Source organism: Acomys minous (assembly GCF_964271855.1).
Source record: "Acomys minous genome assembly, chromosome: 10".
NCBI lineage: Eukaryota > Metazoa > Chordata > Mammalia > Rodentia > Muridae > Acomys > Acomys minous.
This window is the reverse complement of record NC_140491.1, coordinates 118,833,695-118,855,997: the sequence shown is the minus strand read 5'-3', so window position 1 is coordinate 118,855,997 and position 22,303 is coordinate 118,833,695. Positions and strand designations below refer to the sequence as shown.

Genomic DNA, 22,303 nt, shown 5'->3' with positions numbered 1-22,303 from the left:
AGCATTCAAGAAGCCTGACGTTCCATCCCCAGCTCAAGAAACCACCCCAAACCTAAGTCAGGGATGAGAACACGTGCCTGCAACTTAAGCACTCAGGACGTGGAAGCAAAAAGCCCAATTCAGGGTCATCCTTGCCTACATAAGGAGTTTGAGGTCACCCTGGCCTATATGCATCCCTGCCTCAAAATAAACAAACTTGCTTAGACTGTTTTATTTGGATAAGAACGGAAAGAGGATCTCCCAGGGCTGTGGCTGTATAATACTCAGGATCTAGGGGACCCACCTGAGAGGTGTGGGCTCCTCTGAGGATCCCGAATAACCTACTCTCACAGCAGAAGCAGATGAACAAAACTGCCCGGTTGGACCCTGGGTAAAGTTCCCCGAAAAACTGTCGTTGGGAGAGACATCTGGCATCCATGCCAACCAGAGCCCTGTGCTCTGGGATGTGCCATCATGTCCCTTCACTGGGGTCTCACCAACATTCTCAAGCAGTAACTGACATGCTGACACTCAAGACCAAGCTGAGTGCTGTGGCAGGAATGTTCAGAGAAGAGAGCACACACTGTGGTTCCTATGACATGGTGATCTTATGCTGTTGTTCAAATTTCACAAAGCTATTGATCAGTACCACTGACACTCTTTGCTCCCCCCTGTCCCCCATGTGTGTAGCATTGTGTATGTGTTGGCTAATTATTGCTCACTCACCTTAGAAGGTAGGCGCTACCATCCCTCCACTGCACTAAGGAGAAAAGGCAGGCCCAACGAGCTCACTCTCTGACGGAGCCGCACACCTAGTGCATTCAGGCACCTGGATGTGAATGAATATTTTTGAATGATTTCTACCACAACCAGGAAAGCTGGGCACATTCACATGTGGTAATCCTCAGTGAGGCGTGCATGCGTGGTTGATTCTTTCCACCCCACTGAAAAACAAAGCACCTGAGTCTCAGGGAAGTGAAAATACCAGCAGATGCCAGCGGCACAATTCACAGCCCGGCCTTCTGCTTCCCAAACAAGTTCATTTGTCTCTCCCTCCAGCCGAGGCCAGAGCCCTCACCACTCTATTGTTGCCATTGGCTCTGGAGAGAGTGGAATTATTCAGACAAGACTGGCCTTGCTTTAAGCAGCACGCCCAACACCCAGGGCAGCCAGAGACCCGCACCTCCATCACTAATCACTTCTGCGGCTTACTTCCACCTTCCCACTGTCTGCGGCTCTTTGCTTGTAGAGTCATTGATTTTGAGACTGTCTAGGTGTTAAGGATCCCTCGGGCACATCTAGACAAAGCTGTCCCCTTTCAGAGAGGAAAGAGAAGCTCCAAAGGGGAAGTGATTTGTCTAAGATCATGACAGCCGCTCAGTGTAGCCTTAGAGGTCCTTCTGCCCAAGCTCCTGCATCTGCCTTCTTCCTCAGACATAGTCCCAAGCAAAGGATACCTCATAAGGTGGCTTGCTGGTCAGGAGTCAGGTCTAGTTACTAGCAAAGCAGCCTTGGGGCGCATCTGTCTCCCTTCAATTCTTACCTAACGCACTGGGTTCTCTCCTCTTACATTAGTTTTTGTATGATCTCTAAAGTCTTTTGTCCTTTATCCACCTGCAATTTGGCAGAGAGAACTTTTTATTGTCACTCCTAGGTTTGTCTGTTGCGCATAGTCAAACGATCCCTTAACTTCGTATTATGTGAAGCCTTTTTCTGAGCATATTGAGAGTGCAGCTGCTCGGGTCGTCTGGGTTTGTGGCGGACAAAGTGCAGCTGTACCTGAAAACTAGAGCGCGTGGCTCAACAGCATGCAGATAAAAGACTCCCGGAGGCAGAAGGTGGCATCCTGGAGCTGAGACACGGGGCTGGGGTGGGGTGTTGCAGCCCGGGTAGACCCTCAATTCACAGGACTTTAAGTTGGGATAATTGTTGTGTGTATGTGAGAGCATACATGTGTTTGTTAGCCATTGGATGTTTAAGGCTGAGTGAGAGCAATTTAGTGTGTGTGTGTGTATGTGTGTGTGAGTGTAGGCATTGATGATTTAATGACAGATTTATGACACCATATCGTATCTATCAGGGCCTCAGCAGGAAGCAGGTGGCAGTCTCAAATTGGGTAATTCTAGGAGAGCTTAATAAAGGGGCTGATTTGAAAGTGTGGGCAGGGTACAGTGAAATCACAGGGCCCAAGGATAGTGATAGGAGATACGTCTGCACAGGAGAGGCCAGGAAACAGTGGCTGGAGCTACAGGAACATGGGCACGTGAGGAGAGGGAGGCCCACCAGCGCCAGAACAGAGACAGAGCAGCCCACCAAGGCAGGGAGAAGCTGGGGCCAGAGAACACATATGAGGTCCACTCCAAGTCCCTCTATGAACCACATGGAGGTCTCTAAGCCCTTTGTACCACTGATGAGACCATGAGCCATTGCCCAGTAAAAGGACATGCACTCACAGATGTAAGCAATTTTGCAGGCAATTTCTTTTTTTGCTCCTAAAGGCTATTTTATCTATAAATATATGCTTTCTTAAAAGATACCCTTTTAGGCTAGGGACGTAGCGTGATGGTAGAGCACTTTCCTAGCAGCCACAGGCCCTGGTTCTGGGGGCAGTCCCTAGCATGCCTCTAAAAGATACTTGTCTACAGATAAAGACCCACATGAAGGAGCGACATGTGCTCTTTCCTCTCATAGAGTCCTGACCCCCTCACAAGAAATTAGCATCCTGGGTGGGGGTGAGTGGGCTCTTCCAATTCCTTATACATTTATACATATGCAACCTAAAACTCCGCGTCTTTGAAGACCTCAAAAAGCTCACCTCCAGTCGATATGCTAAGTGCCCTTAATTGAATCTGTGGCACCTTTTCAAACCTATGCTTCGACTTCATTCACAGATCACCACACCCTCCCACTCAGGAAGGTTTTGAACCTTGCCAGACGTGACCTGACTTCATCAAGGCTCAAAGCCAGAGGCCTGGTCTGTATCCTCTTCTTCTGACATACCTTCGGCCATTATGACTTGCCCAGCAGCACACAAATGTAGTAACTGTAGTGCTGCTTGCTGGGGGATGGGGGGGGGGGAAGGGGCAGAAGCACTTTTTAAAATGTCTGAAATCTCAGTTCCCCTCTGAGAGTTCATAAGACAGCATTGCTACTAAAAGGCAGCTAGATTTTGGATTCCCTCTCTTGGTGTCTGTGACCAAAAAAGCGCTTGTTCGTCTGCTAGATACTCCTCATGTTCTAGGTGTTTCCAGCAGCGTTCCATGTTGGAAACGCACCCGCAGCAGCTTTCATGAGGCTCAGATCTGGCCTTGCTCCACTTCTGTATCGCAGCGCCCAGATCACCAGGCTCCTAGGCCAACTGACAGGCAGCACTGAAGTGGGCCCTGGCTTCCATCACCCTCTTTACAATCTGGATTCCCCCTCCTCCTTCCAAAAGCCACAGAATATGTATCTTAAAAGCGACCGCTTCAGCCATTTCCATCGGAAGCTGTAGTGTGGGACGGCATGCCCCCCACCCCCACCCCCACCCCATGATCCTTTCTCTCCCTCCCCCTCCTGTGATATCAAAGGGGGGGGCGGGGGCCTGGGTGCATACGGCCTTTGTCCATGCCTATGCCCATCCTCTCAGCACAGCAAACGATGTTATTAATAGAAAATATGATCTAAAGCTCGTTGAGTGCTGACCAAGGGGCCAAGGGGTTGTCTCCCCACCTCTGGGGAACTGTAGGTCTCAGGGGTCGCCTTCACCTGGCCAAGGCCACGTACCTTATATAGTGCCAGAGGAGGCATCCAAACGCTGGCAGCCTGCCCCCACAGCCCGAGCTTGCTGCTCCAGGGAAGCTAGGAGGACCACTAAGGTTGCACCCCACCCCCTGCTTCCCCGTGTGCCCCAGGCTGGCCCGCACCTCATAATGCAACCCAGGCTAGCTTTTAACTCCCCACAATCCTCCTACCCTCAGGACGCTGGGAGATGGCAGGTGTGTACCACCACAGCCAGCCAGTAATGTGTTCTTAAAAATCAACAACAGACTTTTTAAATGGCTGCTTTTGTAATTTATCAGGTCCCTAGACTCTAAGTAAATAAACTTGGCTTTGGGCCTGTCTCTCAGGGGAGGAGTCCCAGCAGGCTCTAAGGATGTGGCCCCCGTCCCAGATGCAAAGAGACTGCCAGGCGATATTTTCCTATCGGTACAGAATCAACTGTAAAAGTGTGTTTCAGCTGGCAGAAATGACTTCCCAGCAGGCAAAGCTTTACTGAGAACAGCACCTCCTTCACAGAGAAACCCAAATCCCAGGCCCAAATTTTCCCTCCCAAGTCAAACCCAGATTCCTGCGCATTTGTTGCTGTTTTTCCTGCTGGCTTAACAGTTTTGGGTCCTGCTTTAGGAAGGGGTTTCCGTTACTCTATGGGAGGACAGATCATTTCTAAACAGATATGTGAGTGCTTCCAAGGGATTTGTGCACCGTGATAAAAAACCCTTCTCCATTCAGCAAGCATCACTGAATGTCAGCTCAGCATGGGGAAGCCCTTGTAACGGTTGGCACTACTCAAAGCTAAATTTGGCTGCGCATTTCCTTGCACAGGAGTATTCAGGCCTCAGGAGTGGAAACTCTTGTGGTTAATGAGGGGATGACTTTGAAGGTCTCTTTCAGTTTCTGCTTCTGTCACATGCTGTGCCTCATGGTGGACAGCGAGTCCAATGAGGCCAGTTGCTGTGATCAAGGGAACCATAAACCTGAACCCAAATAACAAAACTGTTCACACATAAAAACGCAGGCAGCTCTCCTAAGCTGCGGGCTCTACATCTGTGGGCGCTACCAAACATAGATCAAAGAGACTTGAGGAGGCAATTATACCTGCCCCAAAGAAGAGCAGGTTTTGTTTCCTTCTTATACCCTGAACAATACGCTGTGACCACTGTTTGCGCAGGATACGCACTTTGTTAGGCGTTATAAGGTTTCTAGGGAAGATCTAACACATGAGAGCAGTGTGCACAGCTTATAGAAAAACACCATGTAAGGGCCTTGAGCCTTACTTAAAATGGGTTTTGGTGTCTACAAGGCTTCTAGGAACAATCTCTTGGGACTACTGAGAGATAACTAAGAATAATTAAGCTAAGAATAACTACGATGGAGTGGAGGATATAGCTCAGTTATAGACTGTTTGCTCAGTATACATGAGGCTCGGCTCTCTGACCCCCAACACAGAATGAAACCAGACATGGTGGTGCACACCTGTGATCTAAGCACTTGGGAGGTTGAGGCGGAAGGACCCCCTAAGTTCAAGGTCATTCGCAGCTACATGCTGACTTCAAGGCCAGGCTAGACGACAGAAGACTAATAATGCAAAAAGAACAGTCAGTATTAGCCAGGTGTGGTGGCACATGCCTTTAGCCCCAGCACCCAGGAGGCAGAGGCAGGCGGATCTCTGTGAGTTGGAGGGCAGCTTAGTCTACAGAGTGAGCTCCAGAACAGACAGGGCTCTGTTACACAAACAAACAAACAAAAACAGAACAAAACAAAACAAAAAGACAGTCAATATCTGCCTTAAAACCCAGTACCCAGGATGCAGAGGCAGGCAGATCTCTGTGAGATGGAAGTCATCTTGGTCTACAAGCTCCAGACCAATGAGGGTAGGCTAGGCTACATAATGAGAGCCTGTTTCCATAGTAGTAGTTGTCATCACCACCACCACCATCATCATCACCATCATCACCACCACCACCACCATCATCATCACCACCACCACCACCATCATCATCATCATCATCACCATCATCACCATCATCAAACAAAGGAGAAGTCATTAGAGCCCATGCTGTGGATTCTGGCCAGGATACTCGGTGTGATTGAAAGCAACTCTCATCCCCTCTGTTGACCTGTTTCCTTTTCTGTAAAATGGGCTGTAAAGAAAGACTTTTAAAACTCTGACAGCCTAAATTGGCACACATAGATATATACGGGTGGGGCCAGGGAGGGACTTTGGAAGCCAGAGCTGCTGGAGTGTGCACTGTTATTTATAGCCATGTCACCCTCGGAGGGAGCCTCAACCCTGCCCCAAAGAAGCACTTCTGACAAATGATTTATTACTGCAATTGACGTTTGTACTTACTCATCCTTTATCTGTTCCGGCTAATGGCTCAAGGGAACACGTGTGAAGCGCCTCAGTCCTGTCAGGCCTCAAAATGGTCCAATTTGGTCCAGTGTCGGGGATGATCTGTCTGGTCCCAGAAACAGGTGTCTCTGTGAAGGTCTCAGTAGGAAAGCACATTGAGCCATGTGTGGGAAAGAAATGTACACTCAAGGAACTAACATGGGAGCCAAGGCCAGTAGGGAAGAGTACAGGGGCTATTACACCTTAGATTTGTGGCCATTGCATGAGGATGCAAATGAGGTGCCTAGATTTAAATCAGGATCCCTGGCAGAAACAGCAATCGTAAACAGGAACAGCCAGTAGCAAAACCAACATGGGGCTGGGAAGCAGTAGGCAGAATAAACACTCGCCCTTTCCCCTGCTAGCCTTCTGGTCCCCAGCCAGTGCCTTCCATCAACCAATCCGCCAGAAACCAGAGGGCAAGGGAGCTGATCTCAAAGAGCTGAGACGCACTCTAGACGCAAGAGAGGAGTCCTTCGTTGCAGCCTCCTGCCAGGGTCTGGTATCAGTAGCCTTTCTAGGAGGGCCTGGTAGTGATGGCTCATGCCTGGCAGTTCTTGCCTGGAGACCTGTCTCCTCTCTTCTTCTCTTCCTTTCCTTGGCTCAGCACTGGCAGCTGCTTAAGTGCTGTCTCTCCTCTAACACTTAAGCATCATCCAGTGACAGCACTGGTATGCTTTCCTCCACAGCCGAGGAAGTACCTATTTAGTATGCTTCCTGCCTCCTGGGGCTGCAGTCAACTCCTTTTTGGTCTCTATCTTAGGGAAGTAGTAGACTTTGCAGTTCAGCTCTCAACCATGCCTGTTGCCTGAGAGTTGTACTTTTCTGTGACTTGTTAAATCAAAGATAGAGAGGCTGGGCGTGGTGATATACACCCTGTAATGTCAGCACTCAGGAGGCAGAGGCAGGAAGATTGCCAGAACCATCCTAGTCTACATAGAGAATTCCAGGCCAGCTAAACTACATGGTGAGAACCTGTCCAAAATAGGAAAGAAAAGTAAAGGAAGGGAAAATAAAACAGGACACACCACACACACACACACACACACACACACACACACACACACACACACACCTTACTGAATCTATTTAATGTTGTTCATATGTACATGTACTTAGAGATGACCACTTAGGATTGAATCACATCAGGGGGAATGAATTCCTGGAGAAAATGGACTCTCCCTCTCTCTCAGCAGCCACTGAGCCTTTGACTAGCTGTAGCTTGTGAAATTTCCTCCATTGACATGGCATGTCCATAGTATTGTCATTATGCAATTATATTGCTTCCACTTTGGGTAAGGCTTCCCAAACTATCTAGAAAGTACTATGTAGCAGCAGGAGTTAGATACACTCTTACAACCCCCCCCCACTTCCATGATGTTCACACTTCCCAACCTATCTATAAAATACTATGTAACTGCAGGAGTTAGATACAATCTTACAACCTCTCCACCCCCTCTTCCATGATGTTCCCTGAGCCTTAGGAATACAAAATGATTGTGTAGTAGATACATCAGTTGGGGCTTGGCACCGGCACCCAGTTGTTCTTTGACTTTTGACTAGTTGTGGCTTTCTGTAATGGTCTCCATCTGCTGCAAACAGAAGCTCCTTTGGTGAGAGCTGAGAGCTACTCTTATCTCTAGGTATAAGGATTGGTATCTAGAATACAGGTAGGAATTATACTGGCTTAGGAAAGTGGCCGCAGTAGGTTCTCCTCTGAAATCTATGACTTCACTCTGGGTGGTCAACTAGATTTACAGTATAAGGCATGATTTCCTTCCTGTTTTGCAAGCCTTAAGTCCAGCTGGACAGCTGTTGGTTACCACCAAGACATAATCGCCACTGTTAGACCTTTAAGGATGCTTTGCTATGCTGATCGTTGTTGTGAGTCATAGGCTTTGCAGCTGGGCAGATCCTTTTTCCTTTGGCGGCTTGCGTAGCATCTTCAGATACTGTAAGAGTGAGTTCTCAGGAAGGAGGCTTCAGGTCACTTCCAGCTTAATTTTTTCAAGTCCTGTGTCCAGAGTGCAAGAGGGTCTTATTTTCATGTTCTAGAAGACACCAAGGGCAATGACAATACCCTCTTGGACTCCCCTGACCAGCAACTCAAAAGGGGGGTTTCTCATGCTTGGCACTGGGGTTTTTATTAGGAGGTCTACAGCTCTTGTGGGAAGCATTATCACTCCACTGAACATATATATTAATATGTTATATGTGTATTTTAAAGCAAGATTATAAAACAATGTGTTTCCCTGTGGGAGTTTGAAAACATCCTTATTATCTCTCCCTTCTCCCTCTCCCAACTCTGCCCAAGTATTTCCTCCCCGCCCCATCCCTGGTTTATCCCCTTAACCAGTAGATGCTTATGTCTCCACCTTACAGATAGGGAAAATGATATGCAGAGTTGAGGGAGATTTCCCAAGGTCATCTAAAGTGCATGAAATAGAAACGTAATGACCCTAGGACTGTCTAACGTCCAAGTCCCTATGCCACCTAAGGCCACCAGTACTCTACTGAGCTGTGTGAGGTCTAAAGGTAGTCAGGGTGTGAAGCCTCTAGGCCAGGTAGTCAGCGGTGTGAAGCCTCTAGGCCAGGTAGTCAGCGGTGTGAAGCCTCTAGGCCAGGTAGTCAGCGGTGTGAAGCCTCTAGGCCAGGTAGTCAGCGGTGTGAAGCCTCTAGGCTGGGTAGTCATGGTTATGAAGCCTCTAGGCTGGGTAGTCATGGGTGTAAAACCTCTAGGCAAGGTAGTCAGGGGTGCGAAGCCTCTAGGCTGGGTAGTCATGGTGCGAAGCCTCTAGGCCAGATAGTCATGGGTGTGAAGCCTCTAGGCTGGGTAGTCATGGGTGTAAAACCTCTAGGCCAGGTAGTCAGGGGTGCAAAGCCCCTCTAGGCCAGGTAGGCAGGGGTGCGAAGCCTCTAGGCCGGTAGTCATGGTGCGAAGCCTCTAGCCCGGGTAGTCAGGGGTGAGAAGCCTCTAGGCCGGGTAGTTAGGGGTGTGAAGCCTTTAGGCCGGGTAGTCATGGGTGCGAAGCCTCTAGGCCAGGTATTCATGGTGTGAAACCTCTAGGCCAGGTAGTCAGGGGTGTGAAGCCTCTAGGCCAGGTAGTCATGGTGTGAAGCCTCTAGGCCAGGTAGTCAGGGGTGTGAAGCCTCTAGGCCAGGTAGTCATGGTGTGAAGCCTCTAGGCCAGGCTGAGCTTGTGTAAGTGCTCGACATACATTATGTCCTCACTCCTCTCCATCCACACATCCCTCACCATTGGCATCTACCTTCCCACCTAGCCAGCTGCTGAATCTAAATGTTTTCTGCTTGAGAGAGAAAACAGCATGCTGTCACCACCATCTCAGTCCCATCTGCCAAATCAGGAGGATCTGGAGAAGCCCAGGTGGCAGAAGGGTGCCCAGGGGCTGGCGCTGAGAAACACAATCTTTGAGGGGACAAGAATCTCAGAAATTCACTTGCTGTTCCAGCGAGTGCTTCCTTGGGCCCTGACTGTGATCACAGACCACTAGACAAACACAGGCACTGATGTCGGCCTCACAGCCTGCAGACCAAGCGTCCGAGTCCAGCTTCTTCAGCAGAGGGCCAGGGTCCTGTCGGAAACTACCAGACAAGGCGGGCAGGGGTATTTCACAACTACAGCTCTCCGCACTGGCAAGACTGTTCCCCAAAGGTATAGGCTGCTGTTGACTGTAGTGTGAATAACCCGCTGTGGTTAAGCGACAAGGGTAGAGTCACTGAAGAAGGAATAGGGAAGACATGCACGGTCGCCCTAGCCAGGGCAGGTGGATCCAGCCACAGCCACTTCCGGTCATCTCTACCCTCCAGTGAAGCCACACTCTCAGCTTCTCCGAAAGCGCCACACCCTTTCCCACAAGAGAAGCCACCGGTCTCTTAGCCAGGAATGCTGCCTCCACCTCTCACCTGTCCCTCTAGCCTCAGCATGCTGTCACCCAGAGCTTTGTCTGAAGCTGAGTCTAGGCCGAAAGTCGTTGCTGCCTTTGCTCTTAGAGTGGTGCTCCCCGGCTTCCCAGGCCTTCTGTGTCCCATTTCGTTGCGTGACTGACTGATAAATTCTCTCCCTCTAACACAAATGGAGCTTGCTAGTGTGGCAGTGTGCCTAGCCCAGTGCCCAGCACACAGTAGGTACCCTAAGCATTTGTTGGCTACTAAAAAAATGAGAGGTTGTTTGAACTTGGGCCCTAATGAATAAATAGGCATTCCCTGGGTGGAGAGGGGAGGAGAGGTGAGCCGCAGGAGCCAAAGCTCCAAAGTCTGCGTGGGGCATGCTCAGCACATGCAGGAGGGGAGGCCATGCGCCACGGCAGGGCAGATGCGTGTGGTGGGAATCAGAGTGGTCTGTGTTGGGAGGTCCTGCGTTCCAGGCCAAGTCGGCACTGAGTGTCCGTATTGCCAACTCCACTCCCTAGCCAAGAAGTCCAAACCCAGAGGGGTCAGAAGGGGCTGCAGCAGAGGCCCCTTTGCCGATGAAGAGGCTGGAGCCCTTCTTCACACCCTGAGTGGCTCTGCTTTGCTCCCCATGGCACCTGGTACCCAAAACACTAGCAAATGCATTAGATCCTTCTGGAGGCAGAACTGAAAGAAATGACCTAGGTCACGACCTCTGAGGAATCAGGGTGGGGAGAACGATCTAGAATTCTAGCTGCCCTGCTCCATTTTCTGTTACTAATAACAATGCCATACAGAAAAGAGGTTTATCCTAACTTGTGATTCTGATCCGAGGCAGAGGGGAGGTGGTCTTCCTGTTGGCAGAGTCCTGAGGCCGCACAGGACATCCCATAGTGACAGACAAGTAGCATCGAAGAGACCCATGGGGCCTGTTGTTACAGCGTACCAGCTCTGCTTTGTGTTGCTGTGTTTTGTTTTGTTTTGTTTTGTTTGAGACAGGGTTTCTCTGCAGACCAGGCTAGAGACGGAGATTTGCCTGCCTCTGCCTCCTGAGTGCTGGGATTAAAGGCGTGCATCAACATGCCCAGCCACACTTTTTAAAAAAATATTTAAGTTGTATTTATTTCTATTTTCTGCTTATTCGTGTTTTGCCTGTATGTATGATGGACACCATATGTGTGCTTGGTATCTGTGGAGGTCAAAAGAGGGAGTCACAGTTACAGAGAGGTGTGAGCTGTGGGTGCTGGGAACTGAACCTGGGTTCTCTGAAGAGCAGCAAATGCTCTACACCACTGAGCCACTCGCCAGCCCCAGCGCGTCACCCTTGCTCTAACTCAATAACAGAAACTGTGGAAAGGGCCTGTCCAATCTCACATCTTAATGCTTTACCTTAGAGATTCAGTTTCAATATGCACTTCTGAGGAGACAAACCATACTCAAACCGCAGCACACGAGCGTGTGGACTCTGGAACAGACTAGGTTTGAATTCCAGCCCCACTCTCCTGACTAGTGGCTTTTATGACTTAGACTTATTAACCCCTCTAATCCTGCTTTATTTTTAAAGTAAGAAGAGCAGCAGTGATTAACTTCATGGGGTGGTAGTTAGCATGAAATAAATCAGTAAGTGTAAAACACTCGATCCAGTGCTGGTACATAGTATGCAGGATGTGTTGGCAGCTACTTTATTACTTACAGAGAACTCTGTGTACTATACACTACATAGTAAGAATTCAAGATACATTGGCAGCAATTGTTGCTAATATTGTTACCTCCAGGAGCAAGAAGAGTTAAGGCGAATATAGATATTATTCTCACCCACCTGCCTTTGTCTCCCAAGTGCTGGGATTAAAGGCATCAGCCACCACCACCCAGCTTGAAACGTAGCTCTCTTAACTCATTTTTTCCACAGCTTCCACTCACTTCCATTCCTTTTTCAGTAAAGGTAAAAGTCTTAGACAGGTTCAATGACTTGGTAGGGACAAAATGCTAGTTTAAGAAGACCCAGTCTTCTTGGCTCTTAGACCGTCTCAGAGAGCTTATGCCTAGGAATGACCCTTTGGGTCTAGTCCTTAATGATAACACATTCTTTGTCCTTTGGAAAAGCACTTTTCATTGTGCCTCAGTCTTCTCAGTGATAGAACTAGTGGGGAGGGGTGTAACAGTCAGGATAAGTACTGCTAACTGCTGTAACAAAAAGTCCTCTTATCTCATCAGCGGCTTCTCATTGTGGGTCGATGAAGTTGGAGAGCTTTGTGCAGTTGTTCTGGGTTCTGGCCTGCTGCCATCTTGATTCAGCCTCCTCATTCAGCATTGCCTCATTAATCTACCCTAGGTCCTAAGCAGTTGGCTATTAGATGGGGGTGGGGCAGGGACACAGAAGGCACACTGCACTGAACCATCTCAGCCCAAGGTAACAAGCCTCACGTGCATCCACATTCCATTACAAGAGCCAAGTGATGGAGCAGCAGTTAGGCATGAGAGACTGGGAAATAGGGTCCAAGTGTGCCTCAAGAGAGAAGCACTCCCTTGTGACCCGAGCCATCCCCCGTCACAGGGATGAGACAGCTTCCCTGGAGGAGAGTCTGGACTCCAAAGCTGCACCCCTGTCTGCAGCCGAGACCCTCCTCCCTGAGCTCTGCAGTTCCTCTCTCCCAGCGAGAAGCCTTCCCTGCCAAGCCTCCCTAAGGGTGGGTGGCTGCTGAGATAATGATCTTACCAAGCTCGTTGCCTCTTGGAAGGCAGGTGCTGGAAGAAAACCAAGTGCGCTCTGATTTTTCTCCCTGTTCCCTTCACATTCCTTCCTGGGATAAATTTAACCAGTGGAGCCTAGGATGCCAACTTCTTGTTCTCTGAGTCCGTGTCAGAGCATTTCTTATGGATGCAGACATAAGCTGGGCGTGAAGGCTGCAAGACCACAGGCCCAAGCCCTGCTCTGCCTCAGACATCTGTGTTTCACCCCTGCTCCCAGTGCCAAATGCCATGAGTGTAAATCTGTGTGTCAAGGGACTTGAATTCTCCAGTGGTGTGAGGACATAGAGTTTAGAAGGGCTCTGAGATCTTGCACTGGGAGTCTGTGTCTTTAACATCTAGCTAAAGACAGATGGTTCAGAGATTCCAAGTTTGGGCTGTGGAATCATAGAATCAGAAGTCATCAGACTCAAGCAAGTTACCTGCTCGTCTCTCTCCACATCTGTAAAATGGGTGTACTATTCATGAGGTTAACTGAGGTATTCTGCATGTATTTCTGGGGCTGTATAAATAGTGAGTACTGAGATGGTCATGATCTGTACGTGCCCTCAAGCCAGCCTGAAAGCCACAGGTTTCTGAAATCTTCTGCCTGTTTCAAATACTTCTTTTCCTAACTTCTTTGAGATATCCCTGGAGGCCTGAGCTTCCTCCTGTACAAAGTGGAGGTCTGGGTAGGTACCCCGAGGGTACACGGGTAGCCTTGAAAGGTGTGATTACATGAGGAAGCAGTGCACGAGGATACACAGGGAACAGGAGGAGCATAGTGATGAAGGGCCCCAAGGACAGCAGACTGTGGAAGCTGTTAGCACAGAGCTGACATGGGCAAGCAAAGGGAGAAAACTCAGAGTCTACATAAAGCCGAAGCTGTCCTGTAAGCCCTTGGCCTATGTGGGGAGCTAACCCACTGCTACAGGCAAAACAACTGTTCTCTCTACTCACTTCCTGTTAGATGAACCTACCTAAAAGTTGAGCAGACTGCTTGGCAGAAGCAGCAAGAGACAGGCTCCCTGGGCTGGGAGATTGGCTGAGAAAGATAGCGTCAGGTTGACAGACTCTTTGACATGGGATTTCAATAGTGTCACCTCAAAGAGTCAGTCTGAATGAGTGTTCACCCACTGCTGCTAACAGAGCTTCAATGGGACATGAGCAACCCTCTTTTATAGACAGGAAGCTGAAACCCTGAGGGCCAAGAAATGCTAAAGGCCACACTATTTGCAGGTGATGACTAGGTGATGACAGAGTTCCCCAAAGGCAGGCAGAGCAGTGGTCGCTGCTCTCACCATGCCCTTCCTCCCACGCACGTGATGCTCGAGCTCTGATCCACGTAGGCTGTGTGCATCCTTCTCCCAGCCATACAGTTGCAAATGTGAGCATCCCTGGGAGAGAGGAGCCACCACTGCTACCACTGCACACACTCAGGGAATGAGTTCTCTGACCCCCTTGACCAGCAGGCAGAGGGAGAGGGGTCTGTGCAGACTAGGAAGACTCAAGAAAGCCCAGCACTGAACAAGAGTACCTTTGGTTTTACACTTGGAACTTTCTGGACTCTTTCTGTTTGGTTGGTTCCTTGGTTTTTGTTTTATTTTCATGACATGGTTTCTTTGTGCAGGCTTTGGCTCTCCTAGAACTAGCTCTGTAGACCAGGCTGACCAGGAACTCACAGACATCCACCTGCCTCCAGAGTACTGGGATTAAAAGGCGTGTGTCAACCACTGCCTGGCCTTTCTGGACTTCTTTATTTCCACCATTTTACTTAATCCAGAAATCAGGAAGCCATTTCACAGTAGTGGGATTTTCCCCAGAGAGATTACACTGTGTTGTTCTTAGAGCCTGGCCTGTGATAGGCAGAGCCACATAAGGAGAAGTGTATTTTATGTAGAGGCCAGAGGCCAGTGCAATTCCAATCCCAAACCCATCACTTAGGAGCTTCGAACCCACAGGCAGCTTTCTTCTCTGCCACAGGCATCTCAGAATGGGGTGTGACCACCACCCTTCCGTGTGGGCACCACCTGAGTCTGTGGGAAAAATGAAAAGTGATTATTCCTATCAGCCCCCCAGCTCATCACAAGGCACCCAGCAGCCAGAGCCAAGGAGCAAGGGACAAACCAAAGGACATAGGCAGATCTAGTGCTGAGTCCCACTGGGAAATCCTAGGTGAGACCTTTACCCTCGCAAAGCCACCTCTACAATGGGAAGCATGGCGTGAGGTCTCAGGGAACACTTTGCTCAGTTACCAGATAAACATGTTTCTTCAGCAAGCAGCAGTGGCCAACACCAGTAAATGCTTCCCATGACACGTGTGGGCCCAGTTCTCATGGCAACCCTGTAGAGCAAGGCTGCTGTATCGCTGCCCCTCAAGATGCAGCCAGAGTCTCAGGGAGGTTAAATGACCGCTGCACGGTTGTATGAGTTGGGTTTTGAACCCAGCTAGGTTAAAGTTGAGACTTGTGACACCCAAGCAAATAGAGCTGAAGAAGCCAGGGTTGGGGGGCTGGGGAGTGGGGGGCAGGGCAGGGCTGTGGTCAGTTGTTGTTCACACTTTCATACACATAAAAATCTTGGGGACAGGGGCTGGAGAGATGGCTCAGATGTTAAGGGCACTGACTACTCTTCCAGAGGTCCTGAGTTCAAATCCCAGTAACCACGTGGTGGCTCACAATCTTCTATAATGAGATCTGGTGCCCTCTTCTGGAGTGCAGGTGTATATGCAGGCAGAACGCTGTATACATAACAAATAAATAAATTTTTTAAAAAAAATCTTGGGGACAGGGGTTTTCAGAGATGGTTCAGTGAGCAGAGTACTTACTGCTCAAGCCTAAGGGCCTGAGTACCACCAACAGCACTCACAGTCTTAAAAGGCACACAGGTGCTGAGCATGATGGTGCACTCCTTCCCAGCACTCTGGAGGCTGAGGCAGGGGGATCACTGTGAGTTCAAGGCCAGCCTGATCTACAAAGCATCTCCAGGACAGCCACGGCTAACACAGAGAGACTATGTCTCAAAGAACAACAACCACCACAACAAAACAACAACAACAACAAAAAGGCACACAGGTGTCCACAATCCCAGTGCTGGGAAGATGGAGATAAGCAGTTTCTAGGGTCTCATTAACCAGCCAGTCTAGTGAGAAACACTGTCTCAGGAGATGGAAAGCCTTCAAAGGTGACATCTGACATCAACTTCAGGTTGAATACACACATGAGCCATCACACACACAGGCACACACGCACACGGGCACACAGGCACACACACGAACATATACACACACACACAAACCATGCAGGGAAATTACTTTAAAAGGAGAGTCTTAGTTCTCACCTAGAAAGTTGCTGGTTCAGTAGGTTCTGGCACAGCCCGGGAATGTGCTTGGTGAAGTCTTCGCGGTGTCTGTGAAGGAAGAACCATGGCAGGCCTCTCACCAGCCATCAGCTGCTTGACAGTGGCTCCTGAACTCAGAGACCCCTAAGCGTTCAGGCAGCAGAGTCCATAGGCAGACCGTTTCCCCTCTGGCCGCCAGGTTTGCCAAATACTACAAGATGGAGAACGGCAGCGAGTACCGCACACTCCTGAAGGCTTTCGGCATCCGCTTTGATGTGCTGGTGTACGGAAACGTGAGTCCTTGGACCCACCAGTCAAGGGAGCGGGGAGGTTCTCCAAGCCTGCGCTTGGAAGAGTACAGAAAGCCCTGAAAAGGCTCTCTGATGATTGGCGGGGGGTGTTCCACATCCCCTATCAGCTCCATATACTATGTAGGGTGCAACCCTTCAGACTCCACAGGATTCTGACAGGGAGTCCAGGTTTAACCTCAGCCCTCACCCCCTCCCTGTCGGGCCTTTCTGCCTATATGCCTTGGTCTTTGTACACACAGGCTGGCAAGTTCAACATCATCCCCACCATCATCAGCTCCGTGGCTGCCTTCACCTCTGTGGGAGTGGTAAGTTCAGTCTTTCTAGGCTCTCACAGGGCAGTCAGGGTGTGGCCAAGCCAGGCACAGTGCTTTCCAGCATCTCAGCCCAGGCCATCCTCTTGCCTCAGACACCTGCTGCTAAGTAGCCCTGGTTTGGGCATCTCCCGTCATAATTTCTCAAGGCTCATGGCCTCCAGAGACTGCCTTCCCATTTTCAGGTGGTTCCATCTTATAAAAAAAATTCCTGCTTCTCAGCATGAAGGGAGGGAGAGGCTCCCTGTTTCCACAGTCCTAGGATGTCTTAGTGAAGAACAGAGCCACCAAGCAAAGTGGGGACAAGGGCCCACTCGCAGGGACTCCTCCCGTAGCTCCCTCTGCGTCTACCCTCACAACCTCTGTGCCTGTGATCCAGGGGTATTTCTCAGCAGCTAGAAAGGTGGACCATAGAGGGCCCTGCAGCACAGCCGGGGCTTTTCTGAGGAGAGCTACAGTCAGGTCTCTCTGAAAGACTCAGCCCCTACATGCCCCGTCCCCTGACAACGCTTCAGCCACCTGTCTGCAGGAGGTAGTCCTGACCAAGAGCTGGGCAACACAGAGGCCATCTTAGGCCTGTCCATCTCAAAGCTGCTGTTTGATCCTTCACTGCCCCTTTTCCTCCAGGGCACTGTTCTCTGTGACATCATCCTGCTCAATTTCCTCAAAGGGGCCGATCACTACAAAGCCAGGAAGTTCGAGGAGGTGCGTTGGGGGAAAAGAAGCAGGGCACGGAGCGGAGCGCTGCTAGGCCTTGCGGGCTCTTAATGGCTTGCTGTTCTGGGTGTTCTGAAGAGAAGGCAGTGGGCCTCCATTAGTATGTGGGGGTGCAAGAAATGTTTGGACCAAAAGCGGTCTCTGGAGATTTGGGGCTGGATGTAGCTCACAGGTCTGGTGCTTTCCCTAGCACGCACAAAAGCCACGGGCCCCTTCCCACTCAAGAAAAGAAATGGGAAGGGTTAGTCCTGTGGGTCATTGCTGTCAGCGTGGCCACCACTCACCGTCATTGTCCACCTCTAGGACGGAACAGATCCTGCCTAGAGATGGCCTGGCTTACAGTTTGCCCTTGGAGTGCATGCAAAGTTCTGGGCTCCTGGAGATTTATTCTACCTCCGCTAATGGCCAGACAACCTCCCCCACCCCCACCCCCACCCCCTGCTGCTGACTCTGTCAAATGGGTCACATTGGAAGTCCCTTCCCAGTGTCAGACATGACAATGCCAGCTCTTGTGCTTGCAGGTGAATGAAACGACACTGAAGAGTGCCACCTCGACCAACCCAGTGTTCCCCAGTGACCAGGCCACTGTGGAGAAGCAGTCCACAGACTCGGGGGCCTACTCCATCGGTCACTAGGGCCTCTTCCTGGGGTCCCAGGCTCACGCTGGGGCTGCAGAACCTTCAGCGAGTCATTCTATCTTGGCCGCCTGGGTGGGATTGGGGAGAAAGGGGAGCTCTCATTTCTGTTGCTCACCCCAAAGGCCAGAGCCAAGTATCAGCAGATAGACCTGAATCTTGCCTTCACCCCTTGCATGCCTCCCACCTGCTTCCCAGGATCCTGGGGCAGCAGTCTCCATCCCTTTCCAAAAGACAGAGAAAATGGTAACTAAAGTTACACCCACATGGGCCTACCAAGTACCAGGCACTTCTCTACACATTGTCTCATTGAACCCTTAAAATAATCCTACAGGGTAGACTTCTGGGTTTTGTTTTGAAGAGAAGCAAAGGCTCAGGGAGACAGAGTCATTTGCCCCAGGCCACATGGCCTCGAAGTGAGATTTTCACCCACGCCTAACTCCTCTGCCCACATCCATGATGGAAGAATCCACGTCCTCGGTGTCTGTTCTTTGGTGTCAGCTGCCTTTCCCTGCCTTCCCCTGATTGGGTCAACAGCGAGCTTTCTCGGGCATGCAGGCCCTACTTTAGGGGAGCCCAGGGAGACAGAGTATAAACTCTTATTCCTCTCTTGCTTTCCAGCTTCAGAAGGAAACAGGAGGTATGACTGCCGGTGAATTTTGCTTTGCCTCACCCCATATCTCAAGCCCAAGCTGAGGAATGGACTTTTATTCTCCCGTTAGGCCCTCACAGGTTCACACGTCTGGACCCTCACTCCCGAATCCAGGTAGAAGACATGACACATACATGGCAGGTGACAGTTGATTTCTAAACCTGGCATCGTGGCCCAGGACGTCTTCTGCAGCATTGTTAGAAAACTCACTAGGGCCAACCTCCAGCTCTACATAAATCAGGCATGGTGGTGCACACCTGTAATCCCAGCACTCAGCGGGTAGACAAGGAAGCACAAGCTCTCCCTTGACAACATAGTAAGTTTGAGACCAACCTGGGAGCCATGATATTGTCGGAGAAAAGAAGTGGGGAGGCACAGTGAAATCCAATACCCATGGAGCCCTCAGTCAGGTGACCCAGACCTGCTTTCACTGGATCCTAACAGGTGAGTAGGTAGAAGCTAAAGGAGTCCCAGAAACCCTCGTATCCAAGCCTCTTGCCTACAGTCACTAACACTGAGGCCGGAAATGGAAAATGGCTTCTCTTGTGCCACAGTGAGGGCCCAAGAAAGAACACAGGTGCCCTGTGCATGGAGAAGGACTCTGAACAGAAGTCAAGTCTACTTTGTCTCCATTGGCCCAGCTGTCTGGTCTCCTTTCTGGGCTTTTAAAGAAAAGGGGAGAGGGAGAGGAAGCTCTAAATCACACAGAGCAAAGCTCAAGGGCAGTCCAAAGTTTGAGGAAGTAGCAACTTAAAAGGCTTTTCTGGTTTGGTTTGGATTTTTTTTTCTTTTTTCTTTTTCTTTTCTTTTCTTCTTCTTCTTCTTCTTTTTTTTTTTTTTTTTTTTTTTTGTTGTTGTTGTTGGGTTTTTTGTTTCTGTTGTTGTTATTTGTTTGGATGGTTGGTTGGTTGGTTTTGGGGTTTTTGGTTTGTTTGTTTGTTTGTTTGTTTTTGGTTGGTTGGGTTTTTTGCTGCTGTTGTTGTTTGGGTGGTTTTTGTTTGTTTGGATGGTTGGTTGGTTGGTTTGGTTTTTTGAGACAGGGTTCCTCTGTGTAGCCTTGGTTGTCCTAGACTCGCTTTGTAGACCAGGCTGTCCTCCAACTCATAGTGATCCGCCTGCCTCTGCGTCCCAAGTGCTGGGATTAAAGGCATGCGCCACCATGCCTGGCTGGTTGGTTGGTTTTGATGAAAAGACTCTGCTATGTTTTCCTTGCTGACCTCAAACTTACAGTTCTCATTCCCTAACCTTTCTCCCAGTACTGGGATTTATAGGCAAGTACCATCATCCAGCTGGGGGCATCTCATTAAAAAGAATCTATAATTAAGTATCAGGATGTAAAAAGAATCTATAATTATCAGGATGTCCATGCAAATGAGTGTGCCTACGGTGTAACTTTCATTAGTGTCAGGGCCAATCTGCCCCTGGGACCATGAGCATGATGGGCCTTAGCAGAGATGAGCATGCGTGTAGACAGAGGGCTGGCCCCTCACCAGAAGGTGCAGAGAGATCTGGGGAAGGGATAGCCTACGAGTACTTTGGGGAGGCTTCCACAGGAGTGAACATACAATGAGCCCCAATGATTCCCAACCCGGGGGAGAAGGGACAAGTGTCCTCCCTCCAGATTTATCAATCCTCCTGTCACCCTGCTTTTATCCCCAGCATTGTGGGCAATGGGATACTGTCTCTCCAGTACCAGCATCAGGTCCTGGGTAGTATCCAGACAGGCATCATCTCCCCAGCAGAGATATCAGTAAAAGAAACAGCACATCCTCTGGGAAGGAGGCACACAGGCTCCCTTAGGCAGAGGCTGAGTTCACCAAGATGTTCCCTATGAGAAGATGGAGACACTGTGTCCCGTGAGTGAGGGCCCTGTACCCCAGACTAGGTTAATCCTCCCTCGGGTGCCTGAGCTTCTTCTGGACCTTCAGTAAACGTGTAAACCCCATGCTGTACCCCTTTTGTCTGAACCAAGTCCACTTCTGTGTGCTAGATGTCGGCTAATATTGTAGAAATTACAACAGCCAAGCTTGTATCTGATACACTCTGGTTTACTCAGCGCCGTCACCAGCACGGTCACACGGACTCTGACCACACCTAGGGAGGTTTCTGTGGTTGGTTATTAATCTTATTTGGTAGGAAAAAACAAATAGGCAGTTCTTAGAACTAGAGACGGAACCTGTGTTCACACTCAGGGTTACACTGCTCAGCGTGTAAGCTGTCATTCGGTGGTGGAGTGGCTTACCATTGGCAAGCCGTCAGCTAAATGGATGACAGACTTTGCTTAATTCAGTCTTCATCTTATAAAAGAAACTGAAGCTGAGAGAAATTAAGGAATGGAAGTAGAACTGACTTGAACCCAGAGATGTATGATGCTGGAGTGTGAGATGTTGACTTCTGTGGTAGATCTGTTGAGGGGTGAAAATCAGGTAATTTGTCGGCTCGTGATGTTTTGTCTGTAGGCAACCTGCGCTAAGCAAGGCCTGGCTGCAGGAACTAGTGAAATCTAAGTTAAGTAGTGAGGGAGGATGAGACCCACAAGCTCCCAGTGGTGGGGAAATCAGGAGCTGGAGGATCCTAAGAATCATCTGGTGCCCAGACCTGCACCAACTGGAAGCAGGACCACGGTACCGAGCCACCTTACTGGAGGAATGCCAAGGATGCCCTCTTAGCTGTGGGCAGAGAAGACGGGGCACACAGCAGTCTGCTTCCCTTCTCTCGTACAGATCCCCACCACGTCCTGACAGCTCCTCGCCCTTCCTATCTGTGTTCCTTCCCACAGTGCCTTGTTCTCAGCAAGTTACTAGTCAACCTCCTGGGCACAGTAATTGATAAGGTTCTGGGGAATGTCGTCTCACAGGACTATTTGCCTTTTAATCGAGTTAAGCAAGAGTGGAAGGCTTCCAATGGCCAGCATGGTTACTACGTAAGGGCAGCACGAGACACTCTAAAGCATTTGAGGAGCATTTTACTAACCTAGGTCTCCCCTAAGGAGACTTTAGTCTAGAAGGAGCTTGTCTCCAACACACACACACACACACACACACACACACACACACACACACACACACACACCTCTGCTATGGTGTTGGGCCACGTGGTTATAGTCCATCTCCTATCAGGGAAGGAGAGGGCATGGGGAAAGAGTGAATGAAGTCATCAGGAGCTTAGTGTGCCCCTGAGATGTCTTTCTTGCTGCTCATCTTCCCACACCCTGCAACAATTCCACTATCTCTCTAGAAGCACCGAGTCAAAGAGTTCACGTCCTGCAGTGTCCAATGCAGTACCTACGTGATGCCCCACTCCTAGGCAGCTCCACCTCTTGACAAGATTCTCTGCCAGGATTAAGGGCTGAGGCAAAGTTCTCTCTACCAAGGCAGACCCTGGGGATCCAACAACAGTGCGGTGCCACAGGTGCCAGGCCTATTCATCCAAGGCCAAAGACCTCCATGTTCAAAAAGGGCTTATTTATACTGTTTCTCCCCAACCCACTGTCTAGGACTGTGCCTCATCCCTGTCCTGTGCCTCATCCCTGTCCTGTGCCTCATCTCTGTCCTGTGCCTCATCCCTGT

General features: G+C 49.8%; 1 protein-coding gene across 2 annotated transcripts in view; it reads left to right on the top strand.

Moving 5' to 3' along the window:
• P2RX3 (purinergic receptor P2X 3) overlaps nt 1–19,488 on the top strand; it is a 35,663-nt gene extending 16,175 nt beyond the window's left edge. For both annotated transcript variants that reach the window (XM_084800296.1, XM_084800295.1), the window contains exons 9-12: nt 16,308–16,401; nt 16,659–16,724; nt 17,358–17,435; nt 17,969–19,488. In XM_084800296.1, coding sequence (XP_084656422.1) covers nt 16,308–16,401; nt 16,659–16,724; nt 17,358–17,435; nt 17,969–18,082 — 352 coding nt within the window. In that variant the 3' untranslated portion in view covers nt 18,083–19,488. The remainder of the gene's footprint in view (nt 1–16,307; nt 16,402–16,658; nt 16,725–17,357; nt 17,436–17,968) is intronic.
• Nucleotides 19,489–22,303: the final 2,815 nt, after the last annotated feature.